The sequence below is a fragment of the Solanum verrucosum genome, unplaced genomic scaffold (genome assembly GCF_900185275.1).
Source record: "Solanum verrucosum unplaced genomic scaffold, falcon-dt-bn FXZP01000261.1, whole genome shotgun sequence".
Taxonomy (NCBI): Eukaryota; Viridiplantae; Streptophyta; class Magnoliopsida; order Solanales; family Solanaceae; genus Solanum; species Solanum verrucosum.
Window position 1 is genome coordinate 2,813,927 of NW_026019969.1, and position 16,099 is coordinate 2,830,025.

The 16,099-nt window shown below is 32.0% G+C and overlaps 2 protein-coding genes across 2 annotated transcripts; one reads left to right on the forward strand and one right to left on the reverse strand.

Moving 5' to 3' along the window:
- Positions 1 to 4,500: 4,500 nt before the first annotated feature.
- On the forward strand, positions 4,501 to 6,404 carry LOC125815321 (dof zinc finger protein DOF2.5-like). Its single transcript, XM_049494766.1, has 3 exons — positions 4,501 to 4,617; positions 5,202 to 5,670; positions 6,079 to 6,404. Exons 1-3 carry the CDS (start codon positions 4,588 to 4,590, stop codon positions 6,402 to 6,404), a joined length of 825 nt encoding a protein of 274 aa, XP_049350723.1. The 5' UTR covers positions 4,501 to 4,587.
- A 2,048-nt stretch (positions 6,405 to 8,452) lies between these two features.
- LOC125815313 (uncharacterized) lies at positions 8,453 to 13,958 on the reverse strand. Its single transcript, XM_049494757.1, has 3 exons — positions 13,591 to 13,958; positions 10,226 to 10,374; positions 8,453 to 8,833 (listed from the first exon to the last, which is right to left on the reverse strand). The coding sequence occupies exons 1-3, from the start codon at positions 13,771 to 13,773 to the stop codon at positions 8,695 to 8,697; spliced, it is 471 nt and encodes a 156-aa protein (XP_049350714.1). The 5' UTR covers positions 13,774 to 13,958; the 3' UTR covers positions 8,453 to 8,694.
- Positions 13,959 to 16,099: the final 2,141 nt, after the last annotated feature.

Genomic DNA, 16,099 nt, shown 5'->3' on the forward strand with positions numbered 1-16,099 from the left:
TAAAAAAATTTAATGAAAAAATTTAAAATTTTGTTAATTTTTTTTTGGATGGGGTGTGGAGGGGGGGGGGTATAAAGGGTAGGGGGTGGGTGGTAATTTTTTTTTTAAAAAAAATTAATCAAAAAATTTAAAATTTGTAATTTTTTTTTGGGATGGGGTGTGGGGTGGGGGGCTGGTAGGGCGTAGGGGGTGGGGTGGTAATTTTTTTACATTTTTTTGGGATAGGGGGTAGGGGGACTGGTGTGAAGTGATAAAAAAAACTTTAAATTTTTTTTGTTTTAAAGCATTTAACAAGATTTCTATTATAATATGGGTAAATATGGGTACCCATATTATCCATTGGGTAACTCATTTTTACCCATTTAAAATATGAGTCGAGTCGAGTAACTTATTCATTTTCATTTAACTCGTTTTTTGATCGACTCATATTCGACTCGACTGGCTCGTTTGTCACTCCTAGTTGTGACCCAACCCATGTATTGACATAACCCAGTTAGACCCAACCCACCCTTTTTGACACTCATATGTACAGACAAAGTAAGTTGTTCCTTCCACACATATGTCAATACTCAATAGTATCCAAGAGATATATTATGATATAGCTACATATATATAAGGGCTCTGATATCTGTCAAAGTTTCAAGCAGTACTCTTGTAAGATGATATCCATCGTTTGTTATATTTTCTTTTTGATCCTTAAGAGGTACCATCATTATACATAGATCAACATGTTACACGTCCAAGGCATTTGATGAACGGTTCATGAAGCTATCTTTGATAATATATTTCACAGGATTGAAATTGATGAATTCAACTTATATACATCGATAATATGGAGATTTTATAACTCCAGATTTACACAATCGGTGTATTTTTAATCTGTTGTAGCAGGTTACAGCCTCATTTCCCAGGTAACAAATCCTACATTTTATTGATATAATATCAACAAGATGTTTGAACATGCAACAATGAACATGTTATTGGTGGAACCGGTACTATTATTCCCGCATTAAACATCTGCACAAGAATCAGAAATTCATGCGTGAATGATACTGGAAACATAGCTAACTAAGCGTATAATAAATAGCCCTTGACAAATTTGTTTTTAGTTTTTTGTCCTCGGTACAATAGATCTTCATTTATACATACCCATAGGAATTTGAAAAAATTGACTTCTATTCAAATTTGTAAGTGGTCATAAGAGATCATTTTCACGAAAAAATACACATACATACATTGCTCAAGATTTCCCCCTATTTTATTACCTGAAATTTAACGGGGTCAGGAATTGACACATCAATGGCATCTGAATGGGAGCAAATTGTTGTACATTTTACACAGTTAGTGTAACTATGCCCATATTCTAATACAAATTTTTTTTTAAATTAAAAAAAAAGGTTAATTTAACAAGTAATTTTGTCATTGAAGGAGTAGGACTGGCTAAAACACTGATTAGCATGTAATGTCTTCAAAGTCTCTGAATCAAAGACAGATTAATTCTAGATTTTAGAGCAACTGAAGATGACCTCAATTTATGCCCCGACACATAAACTCCAACAGAAGTGGACAACGTGAAAAATGGAAATTTACTAAAGACAAATATCCTTAAGATTAAAAATGTACAAGTTGGGAACCTACCTTCAAAATTTAGTAACAATGGCTCCAAATAAACTTTTGACTAAAAGGCAAGTTGGATTTTCAAAATTTGGTCCTTTTCAAACTGGAGAAAAGGCTAAAGAGATCATCATTATGTCTTAGCAAAAAAAATAATATGCGTGGAATAATAATAATAATAACCTCTGAAGAAAACTGTTCCACTGAGATATTAGATAGAGAATTTTGGCTATTCATTATTAATCTAATGGACGTGGGGGCCAAACCCAAGTGTTAAGTGTCCCATCATCACATGTTATCCGTTTTAATTTATTTATCATGTTTTGATTTAACACAAATTTAAAGAAAATGAATTAACAAAATTTTATAATTTTATAATTTTAAATTAAAATCATGTCAATGTATGTTTAAAATCTCTAAATCTTGTGATCTTACGTATATCAGGTGAAAAATTAATGAGATTATGAAAAAGACATTGAAACGACGGGAGAGTAGTATGTATATAATATGCACCATGGTGACATCTTTTTCCACTAATTTCAAAGTATTAAGGGTCCATTTAAAATTCTGTTGTCGGTTCCTCTCTCTATGTACCTCTCTTTCTTCGTCTTCTTTTTCTATATAGTGAAAAAAAAAAAAAAGGAATATGTCAACCATGAATTTTATTAGTATTAAATAAATCTATTTATTACTATTTCTCTTCATCTTAAAAAGTTCCAGTAAATTTTTGTGCATGTTATGAGCAATCTTGGACTGGTCAGGCATGGTACTGTAAAAATAATTCCCTTTTTAAATTCTCTAATATTTCTGGTGTTGATTGATGACATGCATGCATGTTTTTCACCAGATATGAGAGGAGATATGATTTGTAGTATTGAAAAAAAAAAGAATTAGATTCTTTCGTACATTTTGTATACACGAATCGGAGTAGTCTATAACACCGTTAGTTTATATAAGTTAAATCCTTATCATATATGTAGACATATCGAATAAGGGCCAGCAGAATGTACTGTTCCAAATAGAAATCAAGAAAATCAAAAAGTAGTGGACCGATCGATATGGTTGATATGAAACCATAATGTCTTTTTTTTTTCAGAATAATTTCTAAAGGTAGTGAAGAATGCTTTAGTAAAGTGAAACACTGAAAAGTCTATATCATATATCATATCATACTTAGGTAAGAAATAATTTACTTTATGTACGACAAAAACAGAAAAGAGATGGAGATAATAGAGGACATTTAGAACATGTTACGTTAAAGTTTAATTAGCACTAATTATAATAATAATATTCACACGTTGCCTAGCTACAAGTGACAAAAGGTGATGGAAATACAAGCAATATAGTTACTGACTTGATCATATATTATCTTCCCAACTAGCAAGGAATATTGTTCCCAAAAAGTCGCAATAACAAACAAAAAATGCCAAAAGATGATTTTAAAGTGTGGTTGACAAGTTAAATAAAATTGCATCATCGTTATATAAAAAAGGCTGTGCCTTTCTCAATATAAGATCAACAACTTTAACAACAAGACACTTTATTGGGACGTATAAAAAAATTCAAGTGAAATCCCAATAAAGCCTATACTTTTCCCCACAGAAGAACAACATATCGATCAACATGAGATCGCATGGACTTAAATATATACATATTGCTATACCTCGTAATAATGGATCGTAGATTCAAATTTAATCAAAGATTTTTAAATATCAAACATTAAATGAAAAATCAAAATCAAGCTAACTTGGAGTACAAGAGTCTAGAATTTATATATTAAAAGAATCGAGTTGTGTGTAACTTAAAAATGACATAATACATAAATATGCCCTTTAACTTGACCTTATTTCACATTTACATCCTCCAACTTTGAGAGTGCACAAGTAGACACTTAAACTTGTATCAAGTTGAATAAGTAGACATATGAGTCCTATGTGGCATAATACACGTAGGACACTACATAGGATGCAAATTGCCACGTAGGATGCCACATACGTGTGTGTCTATTTGTTCAATTTTATACAAGTTTAAGTGTCTACTTGTGCACACCCAAAGTTTGAGGGCATAAATGTGAAATGATGCAATAAGTTAAAGGTCATATTTATGTATTATGCCCTTAAAAATTATTGTAATGAAATTAATAAAAAAATAAAACTCATTTATTCATTTACGTAGTATATTTTAATTAATATATGATTTAACATGTTTGTCTGTCTTATTTTTTTAGGTTACCAACATAAGTAATTATATTTTGGATATATTTACAAGAAAAAATTGGATAACTTTTGTCTTCTAGCTATCTTAACAAAAAATCTAAAACTTTTAGATCTATCTTTAAGATAAATATCTAAGATGCTATAGTAAATCAGTCTAAAAAATTTCCTAAAAAATCTAAGGTACTTTATAGCTCCGAAAATTAACTTTAGGTCTTTTCACATTGGGATGATTTATTATATATATAAATGCAGTGTGAGACAGCAAATTAATCCACTCGATCTAGTCTAAAATGTATGGGGAGAAGATAAAATAAAATGTTATACTTAATCGAAGCATAGGATTAATAATGATATATATAGTCACTCTATACTATTAAAGGGTCAAGAAAAGGAGAAACTTAACCCCACTACAGAACATATCCATTCACAATTCCACTCAAAATATAATAGATTGAATTCTCCATAGTTTATATAATATATATATATATATATATATCTCCTGTTTGAAATCCGGACAAAAGTTGATTGTTACTACTTCATACCTAAAGCTAGCTGTAGTAGTCAAAACAAACACATAATAATAATAATAATATCTTCTTTTTCTTTATCATCATTTGATCTGGAAAGTAAAGCTAATCCCATTAAAGCCAACACACAAATAACTCAAAAAATTCTAGTATTTCTTTCTTGCACTAAGGTCGATACACCTCCAGACAAATCTCTCAACCTTTTTAGTTTTTTTTTCCTTCTCAGAATTATGGAGACTACTCAATGGTCGACGCATGAGGTGGGTAATATATACTATACAAATTCATTTATTAGCACGTAGTACTTAATTAGTATTTGCTTAAGAAATTTGTGTCTTTTTTTTTTTCAAATTAAAGTGTTTCTTGATCTCTCTTTACACATCAAAGTTCAGTGCACTTTTTTCTTTCTTCCACTTCCTACATGATATGTTTTATTAAAGCATATGGAAATAAAGTGTTTTACTTCTTCGTTATTATTGTTTGTTTGCTTTCCAATTTAATTTTCAAAGTTACAAGGTATCCACTTTTGTAGTTTTTGATCTTCGATTTAGGTTACTATCTGTTGTTTTATAGTATTATTCTGCTACTATTTGTTGGTTTTTTTATTTTCTATTGTCTCTTTATACTTTCATTACATCTTTTTTTGTTTCGCCTTGAGCCGAAGGTATATCGAAAACAACCTCACTAATTCTAGGTAGAGATAAGTTATGCGTAAACTCTGCTTTCGTTAGATCCAAGTACAATAGATATGTTATTGTTGTTGGTAGAAGTTATATCCACACTTTATCATGTTGCATTTTCTTGATACTTTTTGTTTGTGTGTGTTTTGTTAATAATTTTTTAGGAAATTGGAGTAGTGAAATCATCGATGGGTACTGCAGAAATAATGAATAAGAAGGTGAGGCCAGTGAAGGATGGGGCAATAAATTGTCCTAGGTGTAATTCATTAAATACAAAGTTTTGTTACTACAACAACTATAGCCTAACTCAACCAAGATATTTCTGCAAGACTTGTAGAAGGTATTGGACTGAAGGTGGAACTCTAAGGAATGTTCCTGTTGGTGGTGGTTCTAGAAAAAACAAAAGATTATCCTCTTCTTCTTCCCAAAAGCTCCCTGATCTGAACCCTAATCCCAATAGTCATGTTCCAGCTCATCATCAAAACCCTAACAATATTGTAATTGGAAGTAACCAAGATCTTACCCTTGGATTTCGAACTGTGCCACAAGATCATCACACGTCGTTTCATGGTGTCATTCCTCAGTTTCTTGAATTGCCAAAGATGGATGGAAGCAACAATCATCTAGGTACTCATTATCTGACTATCGCATCTAAAAGATTAAATTGATAAAGAGAACATGTTTTTATTTACTTCATTATATTTTCAATTAGTCGCGGTTCTTCACCTGCGAGCCTTAATTAATCTTTTATTTACTTAATTATACATGTAGTTCTCTGATACCGTGTTGAGTTATTGTGACGATCATCTCATTTAAAAGATTAAATTATCAAAGAAGACACACTTTTATTTACTTTAATTATGTATTTTACCTACGTTTTATATTACGTAAAATTCTCTTCAATAATGTCATGATTACGAACTAAATGAACTCAAGTGTCTGCTCTGATATCATATTTTAAATGAGTAAAAAGAAAACATATTTTTATTTACTTAATTATGTCAGGTAGCAGTAGTCAAATATCAGCTCTGGAGCTGCTTGGGACTGGAATAGCCTCAAGAGGGTTTACTTCATTCATCTCCTCAGCATCAACACCAGATTTGAATGCTTTATACAATAATTCAGGTTTTCCTTTTCAAGAATTAAAGCCTGATCATGCAGCTTCTTTAAGTAATAATTATTCAAGTGGTGGGCCAGGGGGTCTAGAAAATGGATCAGGTGCAAGAATAATGTTCCCTCTAGGAGGATTAAAGCAACTTTCAAGTACAAATCAAGTTGATCATCAGACTAAGGGACATGAGAATAATAATTCAACTGCTGGATTATATTGGAATGGGATGTTAAGTGGTACTGGAGGATCCTGGTAAATAATGTGCACAAATCTCGTTTTTTTTTTCATGTGCTTTGGTTAATCCAGACTCTACGTGTGGGATTACACTGAGTTGAGTATGTTGTTGTTATACGTACTTTGGTTACTAATAATTTGTTGTTTAATTAGAACTAAGTACGTACTAACATATCGTAGAAGATATAGTTGATTTCTGGTTACATTGTTGTTAATTTGTACTAGGATTATTTTGAGATTAGGGAAGCTAGCTTGATTAAAGTAAGCTTCTAGGGTTTCTGTACTTAGCATGTATGTACTATATATATATATGATCATTATAATTACCGCCTAATTATTAGCTACATTTTGTTCTGTTTAATGAACTAATTTGTCGATAAACACCTTCTTCTTTTTTTCAGTCTCTCTCTATATATACTCACTATAAATGAGTCCGGAGCCAAAAGGACAAAAAAAAATTCCAAAAGGGAACATCAATATTTTTTTTTAACCAAAAGGGCAAAATCGCTCCTGATGGAGCGATTTCGGATTGACGCCGTTACCCGTTAAAAAACATAAAAATCGCTGCCCCAGCAGCGATTTCATCCAAAAAAAATTTCTTTTTTCTTAAAATCGATTTCATCAAAAAATTTTAACAACGCTGCCCCTGCAGCATTTTTCTAAAAAATAATTTAATCGCTGCTACAGCAGCTTTTTAATAAAAAAAAATAATTTAAATTGAAATAGCTACTATAAGTGATTTTCTTTAAAAAGTTTAATTTTTTTTATTAACAAATCGCTTGCCAGGCAGTGATTTACTTAAAAAGAAAATTTACTGATTTTTTTTTTAAATCACTGCTTTCTTCAAGGCAGCATATATTTAAAATGCAATTTTTTTTAATGAAATCGCTGTCTTGCAAGCGAATTTTAATATATATTTTTTTACTTTTTAAAAGAAAATCGCTGCTTCAATTTTAAAAAGTTTTATTTTTTGAGAAAACGCTGCAGGGGCAGTGATGTTAAAAAAATAATTAACGGAGTAACGGCGTCAATTTTGTCAGAAGGAAATCGCTCCGTCAGAAACGATTTTGCCCTTGCCCTTTTGGTTAAATTTTTTTTTGATGTGCCCTTTTGAAATTTTTGACAATTTTTTTTGCCCTTTTGGCTCCGGACTTCGCTATAAATAGTTATTTGTACTTTTAAACTAATTTAATATTTAGACACATGATAGTGTTGCAAAGTTATGTACCTTAATTTGACGGAACTTTAGGTCATTTGGTGCATATAGGGTGGTGTCGCAGTATTAGGATACACTTTTTTTTAGAGTCAAAATTTGTTTTTATTGAAAAATCGAAGAAAAGCCCTTTTGAGAAAGAACCTTTCCAGAAAAAAGGGAGAGGACTGAATATGGAGCTTACTAAGTACTCCTAGTAGTGAGCATAGCTTGCAAAAAATATGTGAAAGGCAACCATCTTAATTACCAATAGTTATTTGAAATTATAGAATTAGTAGATGATCAGCTATTATTGTATTGGAATCAATTGAAGTTCTTTGGTCTAACATTTAAATAATAGTAATAATAATACTGATATTTAACAACGCCACTAAGCAAATTGTAATTTTCAAACGAAAAGGAACCTACCTGCCACAACCAATACCTAATCCTTTTCTTTAAATTAATTAATTACTACCAATTTCTTTCAGTTCCTAACATACCCGACTACTGTAACGTGTCTTCTTCTTTTCTGAGTTATTATTTCACGCTTAAAAAAAAAAGTTACTCGTAGCTTGACTTTTGCTTCCTCCATTTCAATTTATTCATAGAATGACTTAACACGAAATTTAAGAAGATAAAAAAATCTTGTGGTTTAAACTAAAGATATGTCAAATGCCTTTTAATCTTGTTATCCTAAATATGCCACGTTGAAAGTTAAAATTAAAGAATTATCACATTCTTTTTTAAACGAACTAAAAAGAAAAATTAAGACAAACAAATTGAAAACTTAAGTTGATAGTGTACCAAAGACCGTCCATTTGCCAGCATAAGCTCAAAAAAGATCTTGAAATGGTAGTATATATAGTTCACAGAGATTGAACTAATTATAGTACTCATATAAAGTTTACAAAGAAAATTACACTATACAGAAAACTTGTTACATTTTTATTGCTTCACTATCTAGAGAAGCACTTGTAAAAGACATAAGCACTAACGCAGCAAGTACGCTTTCCTGTCCTGACTTCTATACAGAGACGAGCTTTACGCAGAACAGCAGGAGAATGACAAAGCTTAGATTTTGAGAAACACAAACTGGAAATAAAAAAACAAGAACCATTTACGGATCCCCATTAATTCCGAATATTCGGACCTTGTGCATATTTGGGAATTTGGCAACAACCATCACAGTCACAGCAATGGTATTGAAGAAGAGCATTGGTTGTTGGTAATCAGTTGTATGTGAGGCTATCAAGTACCTGTCAGTTAAACAAGTAGAAAAGAGTTTGCTAAGAAATCTCAGAAGTAAAATGTCATCAATACAGTAGAAAAGAAAAGGGGAAAGACGAAAAATTACTATAAGGATAGCATAAAGCAACCCTGATAAATACTCACTGAGAGTTCGCAATGCATTAAAAGTACCAAAAATTGCGTGGACTGTTGGTTTTTTAAGAAGCAACTTCAATATTTAATTTTGTTCACACAAAAATTGCATTTGTTCAATCTACATTCCACATGTACTTTTGCATGCTACAAGGCACGAATTCTTGGTTTTTAGCCTCCTTGGAGTCATCTTTCAAATTGCCCCTCAAATCTAAGAATGTGACAATTTTAATGCATAATCTTGGTGTTTGTCCACAAACAGATCTCTATTTTTCAGTGGGAGTATAGGCTCACCATTGACTCTAGCCTTTCATTTAACTTTCTACTTCGTCAAACTTCTCAATCCTCGAGAGTGTGTCACACACCTCTATACTTTTTCTCACTATAGTCAGAAGACAGCTGCTCATAACAACTGGTTATTCGTCTAACCCAATCATAATGCACATGTATTTTTTCTCTTTTGGAATCAAAATTCACATTTTTTGTCCTTTATTCGTATTAGGGTAGAAGGCTAGAAGGGGTATAGAGTTGTCATGCCGTGTGGAGGTATAGTGCCTGTCATAGGACTAGTCGTGCCTTTATAGTTCTTGCCATATATTGTTTATTGCATTTCGATTATCATATTATTTTGTTGTTACTATTTTCTCTCTTATGCTCTCTCCATTGTTTTCTTCTTCTTTTTCCTGGGTTTAATACACTTGAACCAAGGGTCTTTTGAAAACAGTCTTTCTACCTCCACGAAGTAGTGGTAAGGTCTGCGTACACTCTACCCTCCCCAAACCCCACTTTGTGGGATTTCACTAGGAATGTTGTTGTTGTTGTTGTCCTTTATTTGAGTTGATAATAATAACTGGTAGGTTTCATTAATAAAAGAAGCAGAGGCATGCCATAGCATGAAGTTTGCGCAAGAAAAAACATTTTGAGTTGATAATAATAACAGCTGGTAGGTTTCATTATTAAAAAGAATGCAGACGCACACCATAGCATGAAATTTGCACAAGAAAAAACATTTTGGTTAAAGTTCCTTTTTGAGGCATAAATTGGGGACAATTTATTCAATTAGCTCAGAAGACTAATTAACTTTATAGATTAAAATCTAACATAAAATTAACCATCCAACACTCTCTTGTTGCACCAAAAAACGAAAAAAAGGAAAGAACAAGCATTATCTTAGCACGTCTTATTTCCCCCTTTTAGGATGTCATGATGATCTCAACATTTTCCAAACCAAATTGTGAAAGTCAACAGAAAAGAAAGATGGAACTTACAGCACGACAGGTACGACAGTTAAGAATTTTCTGTTACGAGTGAGCTGCTTCCCATTGTCTATTTGCTCCCACCAAGTCAATTGATTGTACATCCCCTGATCATCTGCAAATGGAGTTCCTTTCTTCCAATGGAAGAAGTGATATGTGACCTGCATGTTGAAGCATGTTCAGTCACATTTGAAGATAATCATTTTCTTTCTTTTTTGTGGATAAATCACGTGAATGTATCAAAATAAATTAATCAACCCCATATCAACAGTAGCCAAAATAAAAATGAAGATGCAGCCAATCAAAGACTAAATTAAAGGAAACTATTTGGAAAGTTGAAGTTAAAAACCATACTTTACCCAATTCTGTGTAAAAGTTTAGTTGTTCATCCGCTGTTTCCTTAATAGGTCACTCATTTCATACCTCTGTAGAGCATTACCCAGTTTCTTTAGGTTGCAAAAATTCAAGAATAATACATTTTTTAATTCCTGTGTTTTTAGTAAATTGAATTCATTATATAATAGTTCAAAAAACTACGTGCTGAAAGTGTTTGTGATTAATTGGTAATAAATCAAATAGATCTTACTCAGTTGCTATGCCTTCTTTTAATATGAGCTCAAGTATATTTCCCAAAAATTTACAGCCAACTCAGAAAAAAGGACTAATTCTGTCCAGTTTCATAGCTCAAAAAATAAAAGCCTGAGACCTCAAATCTGAAAATACAAGTTTTCATGATTATTAATCCAATCCCTCGATTGCTTAAACCTGGAATCTTTACGACACCTAAGAGTTAGGTACAAAACCTTCAATGTCATTAGAAGGAATATACTTGGTGATTCCAAAAAGGTTCTGATATTAGTTCGATCTAAATTGGTTTCAACAGCAACTACTACATCTCGATTCCAAACAAGTTGGGGTCAACTATATGCATCCTCACTAACCATGTAAGCTCAATTCATGTCAACATCATAGCAAATAAAAAATAAAAGTGAAAGAATAGTTAAATGTACATAATAAAGTAATTATAATAATAATAATAAAAGTTCTTTAAATTTTTTTTTTTGATGACTGAAGGTATTATATATTTTTATTGACATATAAATCTATGATAAGGTCAAAATACTCCTAGAAAAGCAATAGGATCAAAACCATAGTACTAACAAGATTAAAACCTATTCTCAACTTGTAGATAACCTATATGGATCCATTTTGTACCCTATCTTTAGCTAAGTCCTCATTCATTCCAAGAAATTTTGTAGGTCTTTCGAGGGAGCTTCCTTCCATATGATTTTAGGTCTATCTCATCTCCAAATTAGCTTCAACAACATATATATGTGTGAATGTGTGCATATGCTTGTTCATTTTTCAGGGGACGACCAGTATGGATGAGAATAGACGTAAACTGAAGCAGAGTTGGAATAAAAGCAAAAGTGGAGGTAATGAGATACTAGGAAGTTGGAGAAAGCAAGACATAAGATGAGAAGAGAAGTAGTCCAGTTAGTTGATTGCCAATTGTTTACCCCCTCTAACCAAAAGCAACCTGAAAGTAACCTTATTATACTTATGGGTTGTGCAAATGCGTTGCAGTAACTTTTGTACATCTTAAGAAATCCATATAAGTGACAACGGACCCACTTTAAGAGGTCAAACGGTTAAGAGGCCCTGGTTTCAATTTTCATGTGTTATTGGGTTTTTTAATTAACTATAAGATCTCTGTGGGTATTTGTTTCACTACTAACATGAAATAGTTTTGACTCCCAAAAGAAAGAGGGTATTGCGACAAAGTGGAGGTGGCACGAGTGGAAGAAGTGCTAAATATCCTAGGACCTAGTTATTTTCAAGACAAAGCTAAAACTGGTTCCTAGTTATAGAAACTAAAAGGTCACTAAAATGAAGCACATTGCTTTGTTATAACTTCTAAGTAGTCAAAATATTCCAAGGTCAAACAACCTTGTAAAGACTGCAACTTAAGCATAAAGCTTTCCTGCTATCATCTAAACCTGATTATATCTTGAAAAGCCAAGGAAATGCCCACATTGGAGTAGCTAGATGTGCATCAGCAGCTTACTTTGTCAAATAGCAAATAAAAACAGACAGACAACAACAGGTAAAAAATAGCTACTGTTAACGAGCTAGGACATTTTCAGGGCACAAACTGGCAGGAAAACTTAAGACACACAAGAGCCTCACATATTATATGAATTACCTGGCTTTTGGCTTTTCTATATAACTCTTGCAGATTATATTAACTACTTGAGTTTTTTTTAATGTGTGTATCTTTGAAGTAGCAAGACTATAAGATGCAAATGTAGCGAGATGGGTCATCCATCAGTAGGTCTACATCTTAACACTAGATGTTATCCCAATGAACAAAACATAAATGCATAAAGTTTGACCAATCCATAATGGTTTCGTATGTTGCTTTAACAAGCAATCTCTCTCAATTATTAGCAGCAAAGGATACTTGATCGTAATTTACTATTATGACTTTGACAAGGAGAGGTGTAAGAAATTTTCTTTCAATGTCTTAGAACTTATGATAATGCAAAACCTAGACTTTGGACACTCCAAAACATTGACTGAATGATTTTCCCATTCAACTGGATACCAGCAGTACAAACTCGAAACAAGAAGGGTTTAGTTCAAATGATATACAGACAATGAAAGCAAAAACTGTAATGCCCCAAAATCTACCGACTGTGAGTTGAACTAAGCAATTTTACGTCCACTCATTCTCTTCAGCAAAGAAGAAGGAATATCTTAATCGGATAATTAACAACTCATCTTTGAGTACACCATGTATATTCAAAAATCAAACAATATTATGCTTAGTTTGCTTCCTTGAATCAAACTTATCTTCTAGATAGAATCCTTAAAAGTGAAGTAAATATCATTCACTAGGAACTAGGAATCCTTGAACTCTAGGTAAAGCCTTGAATCAGAAACAAATTGGGCCAATCTTCACCCATTCAATTTCACAAAAAAGCAATTCAAAATCTCAGGACACCCAAACTCCGGAGAAAAAAAATAAAGAGTACAATTTCATAATATGGGTGAATTTTACACCATTAAATTTCGCCAACGAAATCAAAATCCTGGACCAAAAGATCAAATCTTTAACATAAAATGACTCACAAACTCTTACTCCTACAACACAAGGGAAAAAAAAAAAACATAAACGAAAAACAGAGAAGCCTATAGATCGAAACCAAAATGGGGGGTTAATCTTAAACCACTCGAAATCAGGAAATCAATCCAAATTCTGAAAGAAAAATCAAATCTTTCAACATAGAGGATCAAACCAAAAACTCTATAGAGAAACCCCAAACTTTTATAGGCATATAAATCGCGGAGAGCTAGGTTATAAGAGAACATACAATGAAGTGCGAGAGATTGACGACGGTCCAAGCCATGCCAGGAGAGCAGCCAAAAGCGGTGAGAACAAGCCATGAGAAGAAGAGGATGAGTATATAGGTGGTCCATACACCAGGGTACATAAACCAGTCTGTGTTCCGGTTCAGATCCGCCGGAGGCACTGCCTTTACATACAAATTAGGCATAATAATTTTTCTTTAGCTCAATCAAACACTGATTCAATCAAAATCTATCAATTGTAATTGGGATTCCTGCCAAAATTTGCTCAGTTTTTCTTCTTGTTTTCTGGGTTGCTCTGCTCTGCTCCTATAGGAAGAAGGACTAATATTTTGGAAGTAATAGGCCAGTTCATAATTATCCACTCTGCACTAATAATATCTTTCTAGTTAGCGTAATTTATCAATGTTCCTTTTTTTTTTAAAAAGATATCGTTCATTTTTATTTATCATATTTATCTTAATTATATCTCATTTCGATTAACTTTTAAAAATTGAATTTATAGAAAAGGAAATGTACATTGGTCTTGTATCGACCGAAATGTCTTAATATATGTAACTAAACCCATTAAATAAGGGGTTTTTTAGTTGGTAGTTGGGGAGATAATTATTTATGTATTGAAACTAATAGTAATAGTTTTTAAATTATTTTGTAATCAAATAGTAATTCTTTTGTGAAATTTATTTGGTAAAGTTATAGTTCTTATTAAATTAAGAAAAATAATCTTACTAATATAGAATTATAAGTTGGAGCCCAGAGTTATAATAGTCACTTTTGGGGCAAAAATGTTATAAGAGACAATCTTTTTGAGAAAGATCTAATGGAGAAATCAAATAAATTCTAAGGACAAACAATTTTTTTGAGACATGCTCAAACGATTGTTTAGTTATTTACTTTACAATTTTTATTTGGTTGTTTGTCACAGGAAAATCGCATGCAACTCATAATGATGCATTCTTTTTTATTTGGTATTCACACTATTCATATGAAGTTCCTTTTTTATTGTTTGTCGTGATGTGATTTCACACTAGAATTGACATGTACCACAAGTATATAAAAAAAGTGTATCAGTCTAAGGCGTGCGATTTTCAACAACAAACAATCAAATAGAAAAAATGAAGTAAATAACTAAACGGTTATAATTCAAACGACATCTTTCTCAAAAAGGTTTGACTATTTATTCCCGGAAAATCGTATTATTTGAGTTTATAATTAACACTATACCACCACAATCACCATATTGAAAATTGATAAGTCATGCAGCTTACATGCTAAAATAAAGATTATTCGTACACTTCAAATAGAGTTTCTCGATTATATTTTCACGAATGTGCAACAGAATCGATAAATTGAAAATTGGTTAGTCATGCAGCTTACATACTAAGATAAAGATTATTTATACATTTTAAATAGAGTACTTCGATCATACTTTTACAAATGTCCAACTTGTCAATAACAAATAATGAACTGAATGAATCCCACATTGATGCCTTGAGAAATCTTCCTTAAGCTAGCGTTTGGGGTATGATTCTAATTTGATGTTGACATCAGAATCAAGTTCAATCCAATGTGAACCGCCAAGGTCCCACACAATTGCGGGAGTAAAAATACCCCCATTCCATAATGTACACGCATCAAATCGGACCATAAAACTTCAGATGAAAATGTGAAACTCTAAATTAAGAATATTATTCGAATATGAGGGGAGTGATGAAATTGGTGAAGAACTAGAAGTACAACTTACATTTTATGGGCTAAATTCCATACATGCTGATGCGGCCATGGACACTTTACACTGGGCCTGCATGACATGAATTGCCTCTTTCTAACTCTCTTTACAAACCTACAATGATCAACGATAGCAATTAGCATATGAACCAAATTATGTCTTTCATATATATCTAAACCAACATGATAGCTTTAAGCGTTTTACTTATATGCAATATGTAAAAAAATGTCACTCAAAAAATATCTACAGATAACCCTCCATAAAAATGGAAGACATAAATAAAAATACATGTTACAACATGTAAAAATCGTGAATAGTAATACTAGTGTAAGAAACTATTTACATTAGCGACAATTAGTTAAACTTAGTGATTAAGTTCTGTGCACTAAATTACCATAGTAGTAATATTTATTCAAAATGTTAGCGATATCAGCATGTATAACTTAAATCAATTTAAATATTCATACAACATCACACCCGTCAAGTTGCAATAAAAGAACTTTTTCAATGATCCACATCAATCCCTAAGCTGTACAGCACTATAGAATATTTGCTTGCATGGTGATGTGCATGGCCACATACTATATGCACTTGCTTGTACGTATCAACTTTTACAGAATTAAGTAAACTTTTTTTTTGAACCGCCAAATATTTTATAACCTTTTCGTCCTCTAAATATCACTTTTTCGTGGTTCCAATAAGCATTACGATATTGATCCACTGAATAATAAAGAACTTACATATTATTATAACAAATAGATTTGAGTCATTCAATTAAATTATTA